The sequence below is a fragment of the Bos mutus genome, chromosome 25 (assembly GCF_027580195.1).
Source record: "Bos mutus isolate GX-2022 chromosome 25, NWIPB_WYAK_1.1, whole genome shotgun sequence".
Taxonomy (NCBI): domain Eukaryota; kingdom Metazoa; phylum Chordata; class Mammalia; order Artiodactyla; family Bovidae; genus Bos; species Bos mutus.
In genome coordinates, this window is record NC_091641.1 from 28,480,937 (window position 1) to 28,505,780 (window position 24,844).

Here is a 24,844-nt window from a genome sequence, read left to right on the forward strand (position 1 = left end):
ACCGATTCTGAGCCTCTTCTCGGTTTCTCCGCAGATTTTAAGAGTAATCTTCACAAAGTGTACCAGGCCATAGAGGAGGCCGACTTCTTCGCCATCGATGGGGAGTTCTCAGGTATCCCTCGCTTGCAAGCTCGAGGCTGGCACCCTGCAGTGCATAGCCCAGCCTCCTCCTGCCCGCCACCCCCACCCCCGACCCCTCACCCCCCACCCCCGCGCCCTCCTGACCTCTGGCCTGGGCTTATACCTGCTGGTCGCTCCTCCCTGTTTGAGTTTTCTGGGTCAGGGTGCATGAGTCTCCACGTTTCCTCTTAAACGTTTCAAAAGCACGAAAGAGGTGCGTTGGGTTTCCTGACTGGGTTTGTGGTGGTTCGAACTCTGAGGGTTGCAGATAAGAGACTATGGTTTTTATGCTGCTGAAAAACAGCTGGACAGAGTGTGGAACAGAGCTTGAGAGTTAGGGTCAGGCCTTTTTTGGTGTGTGGTGAAATACACATAGCATAAAATGTATCCTTTTAACCATTTTTAAGTGGTTTTAAAAGTTAAGTGACATGTAGGACAGTCACACTGGAATGCCACCATCCCCACCGTCCATCTCCACAGAACTTTTTCATCTTCCAGAACTGAAATTCTACGCATTGAACAGTAATTCCTAGCTCCTCCCTCCCCTCTGCCTCTAGCAATCATTGTTTCCATCTCTATGAATTTGACTAGTTTAGACATTTCCTCTAAGAGGACTCATACAATATTTGTGCTTTGTGACCGACTTGAGGGTTGGACTTCTGCAGATAAATGAGGGTATTCCTTTAGGCATTAATGAAAGTGTTCATTGCCTGCCTTGGCATGGGTGTACACATGTATCTAGTACTTAGATTAGTATAACAGTTACAATTGCAAGGTTCTTTTTTTGGATCAAAGGTATCCAATTTTTGGTAAAGATAGCCATTTTTGCTACAAATTGTACATGTTTCAAAGACTTCAGCTCTTTCTAAAGGAATCCATGTTGGGCATAATCTTTTTTATTGGGCATAATCCATTACTGAATTATAATTGCTGAATTATATAGTTATATATATTGGAGAAGGCAATGGCACCCCACATGTACTCTTGCCTGGAAAATCCCATGGACGGAGGAGCCTGGTAGGCTGCAGTCCATGGGGTCACTAAAAGTTGGATAGGATTGAGTGACTTCCCTTTCACTTTTCACTTTCATGCATTGGAAAAGGAAATGGCAACCCACTCCAGTGTTCTTGCCTGGAGAATCCTAGGGACGGGGGAGCCTGGTGGGCTGCCGTCTATGGGGTCGCACAGAGTCGGACATGACTGAAGCGACTTAGCAGCAGCAGTTATACATATATATAATTGTATATAATTATAATTACTGAATTATATTCAACCAATTGTATCAGTTTCAAGTGTAGAACATAGTGATTTGATATTTTTATACATTATGGATTGGTTACCTAGCTAAGTCTAGTTACCATCTGTTATCATACAAAGTTCTTGTCAGCTATATTATTGGCTATATTCTCTGTGCTGTGACTTACTTATTTTATAAGTGAAAGTTTGTACCTCTTAAATCCCTTCACCTATTTGCCCCCCCCAACCATCAGTTTACTCTGTATCAATAAGTATCCTTCTGTTTCTTTCTTTCTTTTTTTTTTTTTAAAGATTTCATCAGTAAGTGAAATCATCAGTATTTGCTTTCTTTGTCTGACTTATTTCACTCACTTAGCAGAGAAGCTATGGCACCCCACTCTAGTACTCTTGCCTGGAAAATCCCATGGATGGAGGCGCCTGGTAGGCTGCAATCCGCCTGGTAGGCTGCAATCCACGGGGTCCCAAAGAGTCGGACACAACTGAGCGACTTCACTTTCACTTTCCACTTTCACACATTGGAGAAGGAAATGGCGGCCCACTCCAGTGTTCTTGCTTGGAGAATCCTAGGGACGGGGGAGCCTAGTGGGCTGCCGTCTATGGGGTATCACAGAGTCGGACACGACTGAAGTGACTTAGTAGTAGTAGTAGCATGGTATCTTCTAGGTCCATCCATATTACAAGGTTTTTTTTTCTTTTTTATGGTTGAGTAATATTTCTTTACACCAGTTCTTTGCAATCCCATGGACTGTAGCCCGTCAGGCTCCTCTATCTGTGGAATCCTCTAAGCAAGAATACTGGAGTGGGTAGCCATTTCCTTCTCCAGGGGATCTTCTCAACCCCTGGTCTCCCACATTGCAGGCAGATTCTTTACCATCTGAGGCATCAGGGAAGCCCCATGTATGCATATATATGTGGGTATATATACACACACACACACATAAATATACACACATATATAGCATCTTCTTTACATATATATAGGATCTTTATCCATTCATTTATCCTTGGACACTTAAGTTGCTTCTATCTTTGCTATTACAAATAATGCTGTAGTGACTTAGGGATGCATATATCTTTTTCAGTTAGAATTATTGAAGAAAAAATAATTTTTGTTTTCTTCTGATAAATATCCAGAAGTGGAATTGCTGGATCATATATTCTATTTTTAATATTTTGAGGAAGCTTTATACCGTTTTCTATAGTGTCTGCACCAATTGACATTCCCACCAACAGTACATGACAGTTTCCTTTTCTCCACATCCTCGCCAACACTTGTTATTTCTTGTGTTTTTGAGAATAGCCATTCTGACAGATGTGAGGTGGTATCTCAAGATTGCTGTGGTTGTTCAGGGTCTTTTGTGGTTCTATACAAATTTTAGGATTATTTGTTTAGTTCTGTGAAAAATGCCATCAGTTCAGTTCAGTTCAGTCGCTCAAGTCGTGTCTGACTCTTTGTGACCCCATGAATCGCAGCACGCCAGGCCTCCCTGTCCATCACCAATTCCCAGAGTTCACTCAGACTCACGTCCATCGAGTCAGTGATGCCATCCAGCCATCTCATCCTCTGTCGTCCCCTTCTCCTCCTGCCCCCAATCCCTCCCATCATCAGAGTCTTTTCAATGAGTCAACTCTTTGCATGAGGTGGCCAAAGTACTGGAGTTTCAGCTTTAGTATCATTCCTTCCATAGAGATTACATTGAATCTATAGATTGTTTTGGGTAATATAGGCATGTTAACAGTATTAATTCTTCCAGTTCATGAGCATTTCTGTTTATTCATGTTTTCTTCAATTTCTTTCACCAGTGTCTTACAGTTCTCAGAGGATAGGTCTTTCACCTTGGTTAAATATATTCCTAAGTATTTTATTCTTCTTGATGCAGTTGTCAATGGGATGGTTTTTATAATTTCTCTTTTTTATAGTTTGTTATTAGCGTATAGAAATTTACAGTGGATTTCTGAATATTAACTTCGTATCCTGCAACTCTACTGAATTCATTTATTAGTTCTAATAATTTTTTGGTGAGATTATCTGTAGGGTTTTCTTTATTTGAAATCTGTTTTAGATTACTGAAACTATCCATTCTCAAATTGAAACATTTGTATTTCTGAATTCTTTATTATAAGGTTTGGCTTGTTAGCCTGCAAAATTCATGCTAATTTTGAAAAAGTGAAGTAAAGAGCACTTCCAGTTAGTTTTAATTCATAAAAATATGAAATTATAGAGCCATTGAATAGTTGACTGACATTTTTCCAATAGCATTTACTAATAGGTTAAAACTTTTTTCTTAAAATCTAGGAATCAGCGATGGACCTTCAGTCACCGCATTAACAAATGGTTTTGACACTCCAGAAGAAAGGTATCAGAAGCTTAAAAAGGTAAGTGGGTGTGCTAGAAAAATCTTATTTTTTTTTCCCATATTGGTCTTGCATATGTTAAATTATAGAGGAATAAAATCGTCAAACTTGTTTATTAACTTCTCAACCCCAGTTATGAAATTATATTTAGTGGTGTTTAAAACAACAGCAAAAATAATTGTTTGCTGGAAAACATTTTGGGGAATTTTAGTATTTTCATTGTTAATTTGATTTACAGGAAATATGATGTGGTTATTTTAATCATTTGGAAATGGGTTTACTATGATGCTCTGGATGATGCATAAGTGCTTAGTTGGGAAAAATATTAAGAAATGTATATAAATTAATAGTGCTTCTGATAGATAATCTGTAATCTGGATCAGAAGTACTCTGCCAAAGTCAAGTAGAGTAATCAGAAAACCTACCTCATTGCAAATACTGTTGCTCAATGTCGACTATACAGCACTGTTTTGACAGATATTTTATTTCCCTTTTCCAGCATTCCATGGACTTTTTGCTGTTTCAGTTTGGCCTTTGCACTTTTAAGTATGACTACACAGATTCAAAGTAGGTTGTTTTAACAAGTGGTGGGAATTCTTTTGTCATGGCATAATTTAACACCCTAAGTCTCCTCTTATCTTATTTTCTCTAGGTATATAACAAAGTCTTTTAACTTCTATGTTTTCCCGAAACCCTTCAATAGATCCTCACCAGATGTCAAATTTGTTTGTCAGGTTAGTAGTATAATTGAGTTGTTTTTTTTTTCTTCTGTTATGAGTCCCTGATGAAGCTGTGTGGAAACATGGAATCAGAATTCTCTTTAAAATTTGGTTCTATAACCAACTTTGCACTTTGGGCAAATCACTTTACCTCACTGACCTTCAGTTTTAGGGTTATAAATAAATCATACTCCCATCTTTCCTTTGACCTGAGAGTGAGGAGTTAAGGAATAAGATGTGAGAGACAGGCAGAGGGAAATGGGAACATGAACTTTATTATAAGTAAAGCTGAATTTGAGACCATGACTTCGTAGTGTGGCTCTTTGGGGGATTTTTTTGTCTTACCCTGAACTGAACCTACAGATCAGGACCTGCAGGTCTTTTCCCACCCCGTCCTCACTGCATGCCTCTCCAAGGGTAGACCTTTATTTTCTGGAGGAGCAGAATATGTGTGTATCCTCTTTGAAAAGAGCAAGCCTAGAAGTGAAAGTGAAAGTATAGTCACTCAGTTGTGTCTGACTCTTTGCGACCCCATGAACGTAGCCCCCAGGGTTCTCAGTCCATGGGATTCTTCAGATAAGAATATTGGAGTGGGTTGCTGTGCCCTTCTTCAGGGGATCTTCCTGACCCAGGGATCGATCCCAGGTCTCCTGTATTGTAGGCAGATTCTTTACTGTCCGAGCCACCAGGGAAGCCAGAAGGGGCTAAGTTATACGTGCTCAGTTTCTTTTCCCAAGTTTACCAGTTAGGAAAGAGAGGGTAGAAAAAGACCACTGTTACCTACTGGGGAGGAGAGGGCTGACTCTATGAGCCAAGGGAAGGATACAGGGAGGGTCCCCTTTAGAACAGCCAGTTCAGAGTTGTAGCTGATCTGGTGGACATTCAGTGAATGTCAGCTTCCCCTTTTTTCTCTCTTAATAATCTGATTAATGGATAAGGAGATCATTGATCTCCACTGATAAGGAGAATGTCAATTAGTGTCTATCATATGGATATGTGATGAAGCCTGAGTTTTGGTCTTCTCTTCCTTAGAATCTTATGCCTGAGCTTCTCTCCCCAGTAACATTGGTTCCTTTGAGTCTTCCCGTCTGTCCCTTTTTCTGCATCTAAGTAGTAATGCAGTTAAGAAAGCCTAGAGGGTAGGCTTCTGAGTGACTGAGTCATGTCAGATTCTCTCTGTAATAAGGGAGGATGTAAACAAATGAAACAGCATTCATTGTATGTCAGGAGCTGGAGGGAAGGTAATTTTAGTCTTGTAACCAGCATTTTTCTTAAATTAGCAGATAAACCATTGTTGATATTTCTTTACCTTGTAATAAGTTCAGTTCAGTCTCTCAGTCATGTCCAACTCTTTGTGACCCCATGGACTGCAGCATGCGAGGCCTCCCTATCCATCACCAACTCCCGGAGTTTACTGAAACTCATGTCCATTGAGTCGGTGATGCCATCCAACCATCTCATCCTCATTTAACAACTATTTACCAGTCACCTGCATATAGAATACTTCATTAAACAGTATTTGTAGATTTTCTCTGAGAAAGATAGGTTCAGTTTGGACATTTGTATGGATGTAGTTTTCCAATGGTAGCAGCAAAAGACAGTTCCTTAAAGTGGATTCCCTGGTTTTAGCCAGGGATTAATCAAATGCACACAGTGGCAGTGGGACATCTTAGGGATGACAGTGTGTTCTAAAAGACCAACACAAACACAGTTATTCTAGGAAATCAACTGGAGACAGATCAGAAGAACCCTATCCATCATACAAAACCATCCTGTGACTATACCTGGAACACTTCATACAGTTCTAATAGCCCGCCACTCCTTAAAAAAAAAGAAAAACATCATAGACTTGAAGACAGGCCAGAGATTAGTGGGCTCAAATGGTACAGTTCTCTATTCTGGAAAAACAAAGGCAGAGAAGTGGTTGAGACATAGTAAGTAAACTTGGCAATTGTATGGATAAGGTAAATGATTGTATCTCTGAATTTTTTTTCTGGTCCTCCATCTAAGGTGAATTTTGTCTTACAGCAGAGTCGCATCTTAAAAGGAACTTAGCTTCTAGAGTCAGCGAGTAGGGTGAAGATTGTGTCTGGTTAAAAATAGATCTTGAAAAGCTATTATTATCCTTAAAGCAGGGAGAATTGGGGGGCAAAACAACTTACTATGCTACCTGAAAACTAAGTATCTGTACACACAGTGATCCATGCACACTAGGCAGGATGTAGAGGAATGGACCTCCTGTGAGCCATGCACACTCCTGGAACACGTGCCCATCCAGGTGAATTGCAAAGCATCTACATTGTCTTCACTTCCTTTTTCTTCTGTTCTTTTTTCTGGCTGAACATCTGTAGTTGAGTTCATGGAGGAAAATACATACATGGTCGTGAAAAGTCAAGACACTGCAGCTGTCTATAGAGTAAAACATGTTTCTTTTTTGTAAATAGCCTCTCTTCCCCCATGCCGCTTCTTTCCCCATTTCACTCCTTTTGTGCCATATATACGTATACTGCTGTGTCTACGTATGTATACACACACACACACACACAAACACAATTTTGGGTTTTTCCTTTAATATACGCAGTCATAACATTCATATTTTATATAACTTGCATTTTCCATTTAACACAGTTCATATTTCATAATACAGATGTATTATAATTGATCTAATTGGAATTGGAAAGTTTTCCAGTGGCTCCCTATTTTAAACAGTGCTGTAGTCAGTGTCCATGTGCATGTGTCTTGGTTGTATATAGGAATTTTTTTTTTTTTGGCTGAATCAACATATGTTTTTTAAGCTATTTTTAAAATTTATTTTTAATCGGACAATAGTTGCTTTACAATGTTGTATTGGTTTCTGCCGTACAATAACATGGATTAGTCATAGTGTACATATATCCACTCCCTCTTGAACCTCCCTCCCCCACCCCATCCCACCTTTCTAGGTTGTCTAGAGAGACTTAGAGACTAAGTTTCAGGTTAAACTCCAGGAATGTTTTTATCGGATAGCTTTCCCAGGAGGGGAATTAATGAGTCATAGAACTTTCAGATTTAAAATTTTGATAGATGCCTCAAATTGTCCCCCCTAATATCTATGCTTATCTTTTGAATCTTGAAAATGGTACATTTAGGACAGACCAAAGATAGTGTTTAGTATATTACAAATAAAGTTTTTTGGTTTGAAGTGTTTTTTCTTTATTATGGTAAAAAAAAATCTATAACCTAAAATTTACCATTTTAAAAGGCTTGAAGTTCAGTTGCACAGAGTAGATTTTTTGGTGCAGTCTAAAGAGTATTATTTGAGTAAAAAATAAATAGCTTCAAAAAGGGGATACGTGATCTCTGACTCTGATTTTTAAAGAAGAAAGTTAGGATATTTTGGAGTCTAGTGACAGGAGGAGTAAAAATGCCTTTCCATAACCCATCTTTTGGTGTCTCTGTCAGTGATGGGTATTAGGGGAGCAGAGTTATAAGAATACTCAGGCATGGAAGGTAGAGGGGCTTGTGGCCTAAGTCAGAAGGCATTTGGTCTTATTTCAGAACAGGATGAAAAGGGAATATATAGGGGAAATGGTTGCTTACTTCACACCACAGAAAACCTGGACAGATAGAAAATGATGTGCCTGTATCTGTGTGTGTGTGTGTGTATGTGTGTGTGTGCACGCGTGCACATACCTATGTATATTTGATTAAGTTGCTCATATTTTAAAAGAACTTGTGTCAGGTAATAAAGATACATAAAGTACATAAAAGTATATACAATATATAAAACCTTTTAACCTAAGATTAAAAATAAGTAAGTGAAAAATTGGAAGAAAAGAAAAATGAGGGTGTGATTACTGTGTTATGATTAGAACACAGAATTCATGCCAAAGAAAGTCTTACTTTTGGCCTACCTCAGAAGCTTGTCTCTGAGCTTCCTACCAGGCAAGACAAGGGGGAAACACACCATCAGTTCTGCGGCCCAAAGGATCAAAACGGACCAGGACTCAGGACCAGTTCAGCTTTCCTCAGATTAGAGACCCTAAGACATTTCCCTTTCTGTTATCATCGTATTAGTTGCTCAGTCATGTCTGATTCTTTGTGACTCCATGGACTGAAGCCCACCAGACTCCTCTGTGCATGGAATTCTCCAGGCAAGAATACTGGAATGGGTTGCTGTGCCCTCTTCCAGGGGATCTTCCCGACCCAGGGATTGAACCCAGGTCTCCTTAATTGCAGGCAGATTCTTTATCATCTAAGCCATCAGGGAAGCCCTCTGTTATCATAAAGAAGTCATTAATGTAGAAGACGTTGTCTTCAGCAGCATCTCTAAAGTGAATATGGTAATGAGCTTACTGGAACTAGGAGAGCATCCTCAGTCTAGACTGATGGTGTAACATCAAGTATGGCTCAGGAAGGGTCGCTCTATAAGGGGTCAGATTTAACTGTTCTGAATTTAGTTACTTCAGTTGCTCAGTTATGTCCGACTCTTTGAGACCCCATCGACTGCAGCACGCCAGGCTTCCCTGTCCATCACCAAATCACGGAGCTTGCTCAAACTCATGTCCATCGAGTCGTGATGCCATCTAACCATCTCATCCTCTGTTGTCCCCTTCTCTTCCTGCCTTCAGTCTTTCCCAGCATCAGGGTCTTTTCCAATGAGTCAATTCTTTGTTATCAGGTAGCCAAAGCATTGGAGTTTCAGCTTCAGCATCAGTCCTTCCAATGAATATTCAGGACTGATTTCCTTTCAGATGGACTGGTTGGATCTCCCTTGGACTTGCTGTCCAAGGGACTCTCAAGAGTCTTCTCCAGCACCACAGTTCAAAAGCATCAATTCTTTGGCACTCAGCTTTCTTTATAGTCCAACTCTTACATCCATACCTGATTACCGGAAAAACCATAGCTTTGACTGGATGGACCTTTGTTGGCAAAGTAACGTCTCTGCCGTTTAATTTGCTGTCTAGATTAATCATAGCTTTTCTTCCAAGGAGCAAGTGTCTTTTAATTTCATGGCTGCAGTCACCATCTGCAGTGATTTTGGAGGCCAAAAGATCATGCCATGATCTTCATTTTTTGACTGTTGAGTTTTAAACCAGCTTTTTCACTTTCTTCATTCACTTTCATCAGGAGGCTCTTTAGTTTACTCTTGCTGTTTCCTGTTTGACCACTTCTAATTTACCTTAATTCATGGACCTAACAGTCCAGATTCCTATGCCATATTGCTCTTTACAGCATCAGACTTTACTTCCATCACCAGTCACATCTGCAGCTGGGCATTGTTTTCTCTTTGTCTCAGTCTCTTCATTCTTTCTGGAGTTATTTCTCTACTCCTCTTAAGTAGCATGTTGGACACCTACCAACCTGGGAATTTCATTTTTTCAGTGTCATATATCTTTCTCCCTTTTCATACTGCTCATGGGGTTCTCAAGGCAAGAAATTGGAGTGGTTTGCCATTCCCTTCTCCAGTGAAGAACTCTCCACCATGACCCTTGCGTCTTGGGTGGCCCTTTACAGCATGGCTCATAGTTTCATTGAGTTAGACAAGGCTGTCCTGACTTAAAACAAGAATAAAATTAGAGAAGCTCAGTGATGTTTTCCACTCTTCAGTCAGTTGAGTAAGGACTTTGTGAAATTTTTCCCATTCTTGTGTATTGTTACTTGATATTTTTGCTACCTTTACTTTTATATTTTGACTTTGAAATATGTGTTTAATAAGTCTCTTTACTGGGAATTTTTCTGTATTATGATGTTGAATGTAAAGAACATCCAATTAAGATTTTGGGCTTCTAGAATCTAAGTTGAAGTGAATATTGATACCTTATAATTTGCACATTTGTTCCCTTAAACTTGAACCTGGGGTGAGATAATAGAAATACATTTAACTTTTATTCAGGAGTTTCCTCCTGTTGGGAGAATATAAGTTCACCAAGTAAAATTTTCTTAAATGTTGGGTAACAAAGGATATTTCTCTCATAAACTATAGGAGAGAAGCCCAGATAGTTGAAGTGAATGAATGGACAGTTCAGCAGCCGTGGAGTAGAAACCCCTTGTCCTCTGACCCGTGGCATGCTGCCCCCTTGCCTGGTTGCCTTCATTTACTCCCCAGAGTTATTTCTCTGCTTCTGTTCACACACCTGCCATGAACATCACTGAAATGCATGTTCTATTTACTCTTGTTTCAGAGCTCAAGCATTGACTTTCTAGCAAGCCAAGGATTTGATTTTAATAAAGTTTTTCGCAACGGTAAGATTACATGTGACCTCTCTTCAGAGCTTGTAAATCTGGATTCGGTTGAGAATTATCTTTCTGTGCGTACTATCTGAGACAGAGTCTCGGATTTCCATTCCAGCCTATGCAGCCATTAAAGTTTTTATTGTGCCCCACTATTGAAGGCCTGGTCAAGCATGAATGGCACAGGAGAGGAGCTGCTGCCTCATTTAGCTCTAATGAGGCCTCTTGAGTCCCCAGATTCATTGAGTGGAGCTTGTGCTGTTACTGGTATGACTCAGTCGTCTGGCAGACTCCCTGTGGGGTATGTGTCTCTGTTATCTTTCACTGAAACAAGTGCTGCAGTGTCGCATTTTCAAAAACAGCCATGTTTCAGTAACACTGTGATGGTCTTTGGAGGAAAAAATTCAGTTCTGACGGCTAACTTGCTGGTGTGATGTGCTGACCAGCAACCTGGCGGGGTGGGGAGACCAAGTCCTAGTCCTTATCCCCAGCATAGGGCACGATCCCTCAGAGAGGTGATTGTTAAATATTTAATTAATGAACCCTGGATGTTCAAGCACGTCAGAGTGGCTTTTTTTCCTCCATTCATTTATTTCCTGGAAAGTGCCTGGGAAAGCCTCTAAGCCTGTCTTGGTCCCAGCAGTATTAAATGCCTGCTGCTCTAAGGTCAGTAACTACTTTTCACTTAATTATTCTTGTAAACTATGTTCTTTCCCATGGTGGATGTGTTACTGAGTGAGGTAGGGAAGGAGATATTTCTCAGCAAAGGTTCTAGAACATAGACTTCAACTACAATCTCTCTCCCTCAGCATGATCTCCTTGTAGGGTCTTTAGGACCATGTCATGTTGTTTGTTAATTGCTTCAGTGGTGCTGCGTCTTCATATCTACTGATGATTTTGATTTTTGGAAATGCTAAAAAAAATTTTGAATCCAAACTGCTTAACCTGGTGGGTAAACCCACTGGATAACACAATTTGGGTATAACAAAGTAATTTTATTTCCTGTGGCTCATGCTTGACTCTGAAAGCCACTATAAAATACAAAGTCCACATGTAATTAGAGCACTATGATGGAATGTGTGCAGTTTTTTTTTTGGTGCACTGTGTGGCATGTGGGATCTTAGTTCCCTGACCAGGGATCGAACTTGTGCCCCCTGCATTGGAAGCATGGAGTCTTAACCACTGGACCATCTGGGAAGTCTTATCGCAGAAATGTTTTGAAGGAACTGCTTTAACCAGATTCCTATGAATGTGTTTTCCAGCCTGAGGATTTTATTTTCATAGAAGGAGAGAAACAGCTAAATAGGAGGATGCTTCATTTTCTAGTTTTGTACTCAGACCTTGGAGTATTTTAGTCACAACTCCATCAGGGCTCCCAGGCCATCTGTTATTACTGAGGCTCTTATCCCTGTGCTTTAAATCTGACCCAGACCTTCACTTCTCTTCCTTATTAAATCTTTCCACTCTAGGGTTTGTGCATGCCAGAACCTTTCTTTCTGGCAGTCTCCTTGGAAGTACCTCTGACTTCCTTGTCTGAAGTGGAACCAGGTGACTGCGGTCACCATTCTCCCAAGCACAGATGGTTTCAGCTCTGCTTGTGCAGCCGGGCAGTAGGCCCGCCACCTTCAGTCCATCTGAGTTCTTCACAGGAGCCACGGCTCTTACCAGGGCTGTGTAACCAGCTCCGCCGTCCCCCTTCTGCTGACGTCCTGGGCATGGCCTTCACCAGAAGCCTAGACTTTGGCTCATCTTGCTCTCTATTCCTGTCTCTCTCCTCCTGTCAGATGACTCCAGCATCCACACAGAGCACCTGCAAAAGCTCTGTCACGTCTGGTCCCGGGTGGTCAGCAGTCCTCGCTTCTGCCTCCCCTTAGCTGTCCACTCCTTTAGTGGCATCATGGGTCTTATCAGCAGGCACTGTGCCCGCCTCCATCATTTCTCCTTGACAGCGCCTCCTCTCGTCCTTCACATCCACTTGGCTACCTCATTTCAGCAGTTGGTTGATCTCCGTTGCTTTCTCACTGTCAGTTACCTTCTACTCTCTGGTCTAGACTTCTCTCCTTGTCCACCTGGTCCATTATTATCCTTTCTTCTTCCCCTTGCTCCTCTCCACATATTGAACTCGTCTAGCTAAGTCCTAGGGACGGGGGAGCCTGGTGGGCTGCTGTCTATGGGGTCGCACAGAGTCGGACATGACTGAAGCGACTTAGCAGCAGCAGTAGCTAAGTCCCAGCCTTAGTTGGTTCTGATCGTTCACTTTCTTTCTTCCTGAGCATCTGCGTATTATAGTAGAATGGGACATACCTGAGCTCATTTGTCGCTTTAAATTTATGAGCACTAGCATCAAGTAAGGACTCCATCATGCTCAGAAATCCTGCTTTTCTGACTTAGAAATTCCCTTTCCGACTTTCTACAATATCAGTATTTTTACCATCTCTCTCCGGGCCTCCCTCTCAGCTGCTGGTCATGCCTCAATGAAAATAGAAGCCAGCAGGCAAGAGCCAGTTTGTGTTCTTACCACCAGACCCACAGGTCTCCCCGCCGAGCCTGGGCCCGGCCTTTTCACAGGTGTCTTTAGAAGGCTAGTCCCTCCCTCTGTGTCAGGCACTGGCTCTTCAGGTTTGCCCTTCTGTCTGCTGGATATTTTCCCTTCTCTGCTGATCATACCATCAACCTTTGTAAACATTCTTTTATTGCAGAGCTCCTTAATCTAGTCCATGGGCCGCTTTCCTGCCATAGATAGAGTTCCAGAGTCTGTGAATCTGGGGAAGGCGGTGAGGAGTTGACATCTATATTTTGTCTAACCTTTAACTGAATTTGTTCATTTCTTCTGTTAGGAATGTAGGTAACAACCCAGCCACATTAGCAGTAGCAGGAAGTTTGTCCTCAAGTGAAATCCTAGGTATCTTTAAATGGCATTTTCATTTTGGTAGATATCTTGAATATTGTTTGCCCTCATCAGTACTTTGAAATTATCATAGTTATTTCACCTGCCATTAGGTCTTTAAAAAAATTTATGTATTTAATTTACTTATTTGGCTGCACCACATCTTAGTGCAGCACTTGGACTCTTCGATCTTCATTGCAGCATGTGAACTCAGCTATGGCATGCCAGATCTAGTTCCCTGACTAAGGGTTGAACCCGGGCCCCCTGCATTGGGAGCACAGAGCCTTAGGACCGGTGGGGAAGTCCCTGCCGTTAGGTCTTCTTAATTTCATATGTTGACCAGGAAGCTGGTATCTTATATTACTATATCATAGATATAAAAAAAAGTTCTTGGTAACTATTTCAGTATAACTACTTTTCTTTATAATCTTGTGTATTTTATTTTATGCATTGGAAAACATCATTTTGAGGAAGGGCCTGTAGATTTCACCCGACCACCAAAGGAATAGGTGGCACGTGAAGATGAATCACGCCTGTGGGAATATCTCTATCTCAGAATAACTCTAAGCAAAGCAAACCCATCCTCCTCACTTGACTCCACATCCCCAGCGTCCCTTCTGGCCTGTGATGCTTCCACTCGAAGGAAGGCATCTTGAATGGGGTGTTTGCTCTCGCTGTTCCCGACTTTTCCCCTCTGGTTTTCTCTTCACCCGCCAGAGCCGGTCTGCTGTCCTCAGCCCTCCTTGGACTTGAGGTTGGGTCATATGCCAGGATCTCACACCTTGTGGATCCTTTTTTGTCCTCACTCCGCCTGTGGCGGAATTTGACCGGGCCGATGTTGCACCCTTCTCCCCTGACGCTCTCCCCTGGCTTTCAGACTCTTCGTTCTGTGCTTTTCCTCCTGCCTCCCTCTGGACTCCTCCGCATTCTGACTGACTCTTTTTCGTCTCACCTGGCTTCAATGTTAGTCTCATACATTCCATGGTTTCATTTACTTTTTATTATTAAATTCTTATTTTGAAATAATCTCAGGCTTTATAAATGTTGCCAAAATACCTACCTGCCTTCCAGTTTCCTGAATGTTGGCATTATACTGTTTGCCTTGTTGTCCTTTCTCGAATTACATGCGTGTGTATAATTTTTCCCCCCAAACCATTTTCGAGTAAGTTCCAGACATAACGTTTCTTTATTCTTAACTACTTCAATGTGCATTTTCCTAAAAACAAGTACCTTCTTTTATACAGGACAGTAATCCAAATTAGGAAATGGATGTTGCTTCAGTACTGTTACCTCATTTACAAACCTAATGTATATAAGTTTTGCTACTTAGATTAAAAGAGAAAAACAACTACTCCCCATCCAGATTCAGTCTGGGCTCACATGCTACACTTAAGCTGTTGTATCTCTCTGCTCTTTTACAATCCAGAACAATTTCTCAGTCTGTCTTTGATTTCAGTACCTTGACAATATTTTGTAGCGGAGGCTAGTTTGTGGCATGCCCCTCAATTGGGACTTTTTTGATGTTTCCTCAGCCAAGTCTACAGGCATCCATTTGTCTCGGGCAGAGATACTGCAGATGTGTGCTGCTCAGTACATCATATCAGGAGAATGTGGCACCAGTGAGCCGAGTTACCGATGATTATAGCTTTTCTTTTTACTTTTAGCAAAACACACGTACATCATCTGTTAACCATTTCTAAGTATACAGTTGGCTGGTATTAAGTACATGCATATTGTTGTGCAGCTTTTGGTGTTTGTAATGTTGATCAGACTTCTTCAATTAGGAGTAACAGGCAAATTTGGCCTTGGAATACGGAATGAAGCAGGGCAAAGACTAATAGAGTTTTGCCAAGAAAATGCACTAGTCATAACAAACACCCTCTTCCAACAACACAAGAGAAGACTCTATACATGGACATCACCAGATGGTCAACACCGAAATCAGATTGATTATATTCTTTGCAGCCAAAGATGGAGAAGCTCTATACAGTCAGCAGAAACAAGACCAGGAGCTCACTGTGGCTCAAACCATGAACTCCTTATTGCCAAATTCAGACTGAAATTGAAGAAAGTAGGGAAAACCACTAGACCATTCAGGTATGACCTAAATCAAATCCCCTATGATTATACAGTGGAAGTGAGAAATAGATTTAAGGGCCTAGATCTGATAGATAGAGTGCCTGATGAACTATGGAATGAGGTTCGTGACATTGTACAGGAGACAGGGATCAAGACCATTCCCATAGAAAAGAAATGCAAAAAAGCAAAATGGCTGTCTGGGGAGGCCTTACAAATAGCTGTGAAAAGAAGAGAAGCGAAAAGCAAAGGAGAAAAGGAAAGATATAAGCATCTGAATGCGGAGTTCCAAAGAATAGCAAGAAGAGATAAGAAAGCCTTCTTCAGCGATCAATGCAAAGAAATACAGGAAATCAACAGAATGGGAAAGACTAGGGATCTCTTCAAGAAAATCAGAGATACCAAAGGAACATTTCATGCAAAGATGGGCTCGATAAAGGACAGAAATGGTATGGACCTAACAGAAGCAGAAGATATTAAGAAGAGATGGCAAGAATACACAGAAGAACTGTACAAAAAAGATCTTCATGACCCAGATAATCACGATGGTGTGATCACTGACCTAGAGCCAGACATCCTGGAATGTGAAGTCAAGTGGGCCTTAGAAAGCATCACTACGAACAAAGCTAGTGGAGGTGATGGAATTCCAGTGGAGCTATTCCAAATCCTGAAAGATGATGCTGTGAAAGTGCTGCACTCAATATGCCAGCAGATTTGGAAAACTCAGCAGTGGCCACAGGACTGGAAAAGGTCAGTTTTCATTCCAATCCCAAAGAAAGGCAATGCCAAAGAATGCTCAAAGTACTTCACAATTGCACTCATCTCACACGCTAGTAAAATAATGCTCAAAATTCTCCAAGCCAGGCTTCAGCAATATGTGAACCGTGAACTTCCTGATGTTCAAGCTGGTTTTAGAAAAGGCAGAGGAACCAGAGATCAAATTGCCAACATCCACTGGATCATGGAAAAAGCAAGAGAGTTCCAGAAAAGCATCTATTTCTGCTTTATTGACTATGCCAAAGCCTTTGACTGTGTGGATCACAATAACCTGTGGAAACTTCTGAGAGAGATGGGAATACCAGACCACCTGATCTACCTCTTGAGAAATTTGTATGCAGGTCAGGAAGCAACAGTTAGAACTGGACATGGAACAACAGACTGGTTCCAAATAGGAAAAGGAGTTCGTCAAGGCTGTATATTGTCAACCCTGTTTATTTAACTTGTATGTGGAGTACATCATGAGAAATGCTGGGCTGGGAGAAACACAAGCTGGAATCAAGATTGCTGGGAGAAATATCAATAACTTCAGATGTGCAAATGACACCACCCTTATGGCAGAAAGTGAAGAGGAACTCAAAAGCCTCTTGATGAAAGTGAAAGTGGAGAGTGAAAAAGTTGGCTTAAAGCTCAACATTCAGAAAACGAAGATCATGGCATCCAGTCCCACCACTTCATGGGAAATAGATGGGGAAACAGTGGAAACAGTGTCAGAGTTTATTTTTCTGGGCTCCAAAATACTGCAGATGGTGACTGCAGCCATGAAATTAAAAGACGCTTACTCCTTGGAAGGAAAGTTATGACCAACCTAGATAGCATATTCAAAAGCAGAGACATTACTTTGCCAACAAAGGTTCATCTAGTCAAGGCTATGGTTTTTCCTGTGGTCATGTATGGATGTGAGAGTTGGACTGTGAAGAAGGCTGAGCACCGAAGAATTGATGCTTTTGAACTGTGGTGTTGGAGAAGACTCTTGAGAGTCCCTTGGACTGCAAGGAGATCCAACCAGTCCATTCTGAAGGAGATCAGCCCTGGGATTTCTTTGGAAGGAATGATGTTAAAGCTGAAACTCCAGTACTTTGGCCACCTCATGCGAAGAGTTGACTCATTGGAAAAGACTCTGATGCAGACTCTGAGAGTCCCTTGGACTGCAAGGAGATCCAACCAGTCCATTCTAAAGGAGATCAGTCCTGGGTGTTCTTTGGAAGGACTGTTGCTAAAGCTGAAACTCCAATACTTTGGCCACCTCATGCGAAGAGTTGACTCATTGGAAAAGACTCTGATGCTGGGAGGGATTGGGGGTAGGAGGAGAAGGGGACAACAGAGGATGAGATGGCTGGATGGCATCACTGACTTGATGGACGTGAGTCTGAGTGAACTCCGGGAGTTGGTGATGGACAGGGAGTCCTGGCGTGCTGCGATTCATGGGGTTGCAAAGAGTCGGACACGACTGAGCGACTGATCTAATCTGATGAGTCTTGCTTGAGACAATTATTGTTGCTGACAAATGATGATTTTTCTAACTTCATCATTTGTTCCACAGTTCGTTAACTGTCCCATGACTTGTAATGCCCCCTTTCATCCTGATGACACCCAAATTTGTATCTCAATACCTTTCTCCTGAGCTTTAGGCTTTTATTTGTAGCTCTTCACTTATATGTATATCCCTAGATGATTTAATATATCCAGGAGGTAGCTTTTGACTTTATTGGGACAACCATGTCCATTTATTTACCCACTGTGTATGGCTGTTTTCATGTTAGAAAGATGTTGACATCTCATGTTGCCACAGAGATCTCCATATGGCCCATAAGCCTAAAATGTTTATTGTTTGTCCCTTTAAGGACAGGTGTACTGATCTCTGATCTAAGCGGTTATCTCCTGCCTGGACAACCACAGTGGACAGTTCCTTCTGGCTGACCTCCCTACTTCAATTCTCATAGGAGTCCAGATGGTCTTTTAAAAACATGGAGCAGGGCTTCCGTGGTGTTCTAGTGGTTAAGAATCCGTCTTGCAATGCACATGGGTTTGATCCCTGGTCCAGGGAGATTCCGTATGCAGTAGGGCAGCTAGCGGGCACCTCACAACTACTGAACCTGAGTGAGCTCTAGAGCCTGTGTGCGCTGCAGCTAGAGAGTAGCCCCTGCTGTCCACCACTGGGGAGAGCCCGTGTGCAGCAGCGAAGACCCAGTGCAGCCAAAAATGAATAAATAAATATTTTTTAAAAAGCACATGAAAATATGGAGCAGATAATGTGATTATTGTGCTTAAAACCTTCCAATAGTATCCTGTTGTTCCTAGAATAAGTAAATTCTTACTGTGGCTGCTAAGGGCCCGTGTAATCTTGCCCCATTCTGTCCAGCCTGACATTACTCCGTTTTCCTGCTTACAGCTTCCTTCTTCTGGAACTGTTTGTGGAACAGTCCAAGCGTTTCTGTCCTTTAGGCATTTATGCCTGTTCCCTGCCTGAAATACCCTTCCCCCAGCTCTTGCATGTCTGATCCATGCTCACCTTTTGGGTCCTCCTGCCCGGTGGCCTTCTCTGGTTGTCCTAAGGTGTTCCCTTCACTAGCGAGCAGGATGCATCCCCCTTGTTCATCATTAGCTCAGTGGTGCCTGGTACAGTGCCTGGCACAGTGTGCATGCCAAGTCACAGCCTGTTGAGAGATGAATGAATGAACGAGCACGTGGAATGAAGAAAATAGACATACATGTTTCAAAATCACTTGCTTTTTCCATTGGATTTTTTTTTTTTTGAGCTGTAGTCAAATATGGTCTTTCCCGAGTCTTTTAGTCTCTGTGGTTTGTTACAAAATTTTTTATGATAAACAGTGACCTCTGTTAATGCACACTTTTAAAAATTCTGTTCAGGAATTCCGTACTTAAACCAGGAAGAAGAAAGACAGTTAAGAGAGCAGTATGATGAAAAGCGTTCACAGTCCAATGGTGCAGGTGCTCTGTCCTACACGTCTCCCAACACTTCAAAGTGTCCTGTGACAATTCCTGACGATCAGAAGAAGTTTATTGACCAAGTGGTGTAAGTTCTAAACTGAAACCAGAGGTGCGGTGAGACGTGTGTCTTGGGGCAGGATTGATGCCTGTATCTCAGGCTTGTGCTACACACAGAAGTGTGATGTGAGGGTAGGATTTAATTGTGGCATACCTGAGTTTGTGTTACATGTTGTTGTTCAATCGCTAAGCTGTGTCTGTCTCTTTGCGACCCCATGGACTGCAGCATGCCAGGCTTTTCTGTCCTTCACTGTCTCCCAAAGTTAGCTCTAACTCATGTCCATTGAGTTGGTGATGCCATCCAACCATCTACTGTCAGTTGTAAATTGAGCTCTGTGTACTGTGCGCAGAATTGCAATGTGTCACCAGGCCAGAGACTGCCTTGGCAAGTGCGCAGACCTCTTGTGTGGACCACAGGCCTGACAGCCACTGTTCCCCCGAAAGCAGAGGCCCATCCAGATATTGCAACATATCCATGTTTGTTTTTCTGTTGTGGTGAAGTTTCTGACAAGCACATGTGCCACAGGAGGAGCATCTGGTTTTGCTCAGTTAGTTATCAGTATAGCTACTGACTCATTGGAAAAGACCCTGATGTTGGGAAAGATTGAAGGCAGAAGGATAAGAGGGTGACAGAGGATGAGATGGTGGAATGGCATTACTGATTCAGTGGACATGAACTTGGGCAAACTCTGAGAGATGGTGAGGGAGAGGGAGGCCTGGAGTGCTGCAGTCCATGTTGTCGAGAAGAGTTGGACATGACTTGGTGACTGAACAACAAAACTACTGTACTAGGAAAGTAAAAATGTAAATCACTTGTATCGATGAATTCTTGAGAAGTTGTCACTAACTTATTAATAACAATGACAAATTCAGGCTGGGGAACACATGTACACCCACAGCAGATTCAAGTCAGTGTATGGCAAAACCAATACAATATTGTAAAGTAAAATAAATAAACAGAAAAAAAAATACCAGAGAGAGGAAGAAGATGTAAAAAAAAAATAAACAACAATGACAACAAGAATTTGCCAAAGTAAAGTATTTTAAGCTTTACTGAACTAAAAATTTATGATTTGGCAAATTTACATTGTCATACGTTATTGCTTTTGAGTATGATGGTTCTGTTGATTGACAACTTCATTCTTTAATGATCCTGATGGTCATGTTTTTATTCTAATTCTTCAGAGAGAAAATAGAAGATTTATTACAAAGTGAAGAAAACAAGAACTTGGATTTAGAGCCATGTACTGGGTCAGTTGCCTTGAATATTTTCACTTGTTCTTTTTCGGGAAAGGTAGATGATTTCTGGCATGTGCTCTCTTTGGTCTCTTAAAAACATTCATAAATAGTCTTTTTATTATAGGTATGTTCCCAGGATTTCAGCACTAACTTTAGCATTAACGCAGTGGGGACCATGGTATATTGAGACTGAATGAGTGCTTTGTCCTGTCCCGGAGGGAAGAAAACTGTTGTGTAATTTTGCTTTAAGTCATGCTCAAGGGTGGTGTAACTATTGTAGCCTTGATGTGTGCTTCATACAGAAAGGCTTCGGAAGAGCAGAGTCCATTGTTAGGCTATTTCTGTCCTTTTCATTTCTCTCTGCAGTAAAAAGCATCGGTGTTTCAAAGAGTCAGTAACTGAAACAGCCTGCTTTCCTTCCTTTTACTTTGTGACTAGCTTCACAGAAGTGTTAATGCATCTGTCTACTTAAAATTCTCTTCATACAACCACAGGAGGTAATATTTTGGTTGGATAAGGACTTCTGCCTCTTCTATAAAGGCAGTATAATAATAGCAGTGATGAAGAGCGTTTTCAATTCATTAATTCTCTTGGAGAAGAGAATGGCTACTTCAGTATTCTGGCCTGGAGAATTCCATGGACTGTTCCATGGGGTTGCAAAGAGTTGGACATGACTGAGCGACTTTCACTTTTATGTTCAATTCATTAATTAGACTGTGTGGTGACATAGTTGTGGCACACGGGCTTCTCTGGTTGCAGCTTGAGTGCATCTCTCTAGTTGTGGCGTGTGGGCTGAATTGCCCCTCGGCATATAGGATCTTACTTCCCTGACTAGGGATCAAACCCGAGTCCTCTCCATTGGAAAGTGGACCACCAGGGAAGTCCCAGTAAAGAGCATTTTGATGAAGAAAAGTGGTGAGGAATCCTCCCACCTCAAGCATCCTCTCTGTTCTCTTTTGCATGTTAACTGTCACTTCTAATGAAGCCTCTTTTAAAACTGATACGGTCTTTCCCAATCAGTGCTTGGTCAGTTTGAATTTTCCTTCAATGATCACAAATTAATACCTTTTCACTTGTTTTCGTAGGTTCCAAAGAAAACTGATATATCAGACTTTGAGCTGGAAGTAAGTGTTTATATTATACATGAGGGTTCTGTGAGGGACCCAGAATTAAAAAATTAAATGCAGTTTTTTAGCCTTTATTTCATTTTTGATGTTCTGCTGGTTTTGGTGACTTGACCATACCATGTTCTTGGGCAGTGCTTCATTTTATTACTGTTTCCCCCCAGTTTCTTAGGTTAAATACCTGCTTAATTTATTTGCTGTTGCTTCTTAGTAGCTGCTGTAAAGGCTTTACAGTTTTCTTTTAATGATCAACTTGGCGAATCCTAAATTGTAGTATTGTTTTTGTTCTTTGAAGGTATATGATAAAGATTTGGCTTTAAGACCTGGGAAATACTCAGGTGAATGCTCTTTGTTTTTCTTTTTTGAAACAGGATAATTTTTATTTAGATTCTTGTCATTTAAGTTAACTTTTTAATTTATGCAGCTTAAAATATTTAATTATATTAGGCTGCCTTCTTTACTATACTTTAGTAGCATTGTACACAGAATTTTTAATTTCATACTTTTGCTGTTTATAAGAAATATTGAAATAAATTAGATTAAATGAAAGGCAAATGCTTTTTCTAAAGCAGGGATTAGACCATGGGTGGGTTTCAGGATGCCTGTGAATCTCCTGAAATAATATCCAAAATTTTGTATGTGTTTTTTTCTGGAGGTATTTCCATTAGTTTAATTATATTTTCAAGTGAATCTCTTAACTTAGCAGCTGAATGTCAGGATTGGACAGATGGATATTTGCACTTGACTTTGGGGTTTTTGTTCTTTCGTTAGAATCTGCCAGTGGCATGTACACTGGGAATTTACTTTGACCAGACTAGGAAAAGGGCCATTATTATTTGATCAGGCTCCTTTCCTCTCATGTTATCCTTGCAACACACTCCCCATGGGTTCCAGATCCCTCTCCTTGGCAGATGCCAGCTACTGTGCAGCTTACCACAGAGCTACTCATCTCAAACCTCCCCTGTGTGCCCCAGACCATCCAAAGAGACCTTCAAAATTCTTCACTTAGGAAGTAAGCATTGTGACATTTAGAAGCAAGATTTGACTGTGGGGTAATGTGTTGACTGTATTATATGATGCCTGACATTTCAGAAACTGCCTAAGTCCTAAAAACTTAATTTGAAATCAGATACATTGCTGTATTCTAAAAGCAGAGATAGGGAAACATTTGGAAACTGAAATATTATGGAATAGGCTTACTCTACAGTCTTCCTTGTAGTAATATTTATTGCATACTTAATAAAACTGATGTAATGAAATTATAGCTATAAAGTTGTTTTAAAAGTCCTTTAGGGTCTTAGCTGTCATTAGCTCGTCTACTGATAGTCATGTTTTCTTTCTTTTCTTTAGGTATCCCAAAGGCATTCATGTTGAGACTTTAGAAACCGAAAAGGTAACCCCAAGGCTTATCCAGGGCCAACATTAAATGCATTGAACCAGTGCCACAATATTCAAGTACAAAGTGCAATCAGATCAGGAAGTTGAAAGTCAGAGTTGGCTCCCATACGTATGATCTGGGTGACATTGGACAAGTCATTTCTCCGCTGCCAGCCTCAGTTTCCTCACTTGTAAATCCTTGCATGAGCGTGGTAATGATGAGCTCCACTGTCTCACAGCAAAGTAGTAGATGGAACTGAATTTTGTAAACTTGAGAGCATGCAAATGTTAGTACACGTTCTCATCATCATGGAAAGCTGATATGCATGGTACTCATGTAGTAATTTCTTCTTGTTACATGGGCCACTAAAATTGGGTTTTAGAATCTGGGGCATCAGCAGTCTGTCATCATGTATTCCCGGAGAGCAGTGATAGAACCGAAATGGGTAGTGGTGGGCTGATGGTGGGTTCCTTTGACAGAACTATAGAATTTTAGAATTTAGTTCTTGTTCTTAAGTGAGATGTCTAATTACATAAGAGATTGCATAAATTAAATCTTGCTAGAAGATAAGTCTCAAACTTTGACACAGGAGATTTTGTGGTGTTTGATTGATCCAGAATGCAGTGTGAGAAAGAAGATGCTAGTTATCTGACAGGTTACTGGAAAATCCAGGATTTTTCTTTTATGTTAATGAGAAATGATATAGAAATTTAAAAAATTGAGGTATGGTTGACTTATCAGTATTAGTTTTAGGTATATAATATGATTCAAATTTATATGGGTTACATAGAATTTTTATTTCAAAACCAACTACTTTGAAATCCGTGTTCAAATGCAACATCTTAGTGTCCATTATGAAGTGTCTTACTGACACAGTCTCTTGATATTTATAATTGACTCTGTTGGGGTGAATTAATAAATCATAGGAAAATGTCGTGGAAACAAGGAAATGAATTCTAGTTTGTAAAGCAACAACTCAACTTTTGGTGGCATTTCAAGATACTTTGAATGTGTTTAGCCCCTGAAAGACTGTGCACTGATAAAAATTATAACTTCTAATGGTGGCAGAACCTGAATTTCAGAGGGTGAGGAGGGTCAGGTAGCTTCCAGAAAATTGTATATCTTCTTTATGTCTTTTAGAAAGAGCGATATATTGTTATCAGCAAAGTAGATGAAGAAGAACGCAAAAGAAGAGAGCAACAGAAACATGCTAAGGAACAGGTGATTGAACTACACTCATTTCCTTTGGGTGAGAAATGGCAACAGAACTGTAGATCCTATGTTGGATTCAATTTAGTGACTCATTTTCTCCCGCATAAGAATTGAATTCATAGTAAAACCTGAAAGAGAGTGAGGGAAATCTAAGAGTAGGTATTTAGACGTAGCCAGCAAAGTGAGGGTGGCATTGCGATGGACCGTCTTCACCTCCATGAAGCCATCTCAGAGCAAGAGTTAGTGGTTAGCATTCAGACTTCGTGTCACTGAGCGTCTCGGCCTATTAAGTGGTCTCCCTGTGGCTAAATTCAGGCCCGGTTACCTAGTTTTCCTAAAACAAAGTTGAGACGATATGGGCCTACAGATGCATGCTCATAGTTATGTTGGAACCTCACTTTGGTTGTCCTCTGGAGAATGGATTCTAGCAGGAAGACCAGTTAAGCTGAAGAATAACCGGCTAAGAGACGCTGGTGGC

At 41.0% G+C, this 24,844-nt stretch overlaps 1 protein-coding gene across 5 annotated transcripts in view; it reads left to right on the top strand.

Moving 5' to 3' along the window:
• The window catches only part of PARN (poly(A)-specific ribonuclease), a 179,399-nt gene that overhangs the window by 453 nt on the left and 154,102 nt on the right, over positions 1-24,844 (top strand). For 3 of the 5 annotated variants that reach the window (XM_005906343.2, XM_070362222.1, XM_070362219.1), the window contains exons 2-11: positions 35-112; positions 3,674-3,753; positions 4,232-4,299; positions 4,385-4,466; positions 10,616-10,676; positions 19,276-19,441; positions 20,599-20,664; positions 21,738-21,776; positions 23,127-23,169; positions 24,295-24,375. In XM_005906343.2, coding sequence (XP_005906405.1) covers positions 35-112; positions 3,674-3,753; positions 4,232-4,299; positions 4,385-4,466; positions 10,616-10,676; positions 19,276-19,441; positions 20,599-20,664; positions 21,738-21,776; positions 23,127-23,169; positions 24,295-24,375 — 764 coding nt within the window. The remainder of the gene's footprint in view (positions 1-34; positions 113-3,673; positions 3,754-4,231; positions 4,300-4,384; positions 4,467-10,615; positions 10,677-19,275; positions 19,442-20,598; positions 20,665-21,737; positions 21,777-23,126; positions 23,170-24,294; positions 24,376-24,844) is intronic. The other 2 variants (XM_070362220.1, XM_070362221.1) reach the window with 1 other exon arrangement.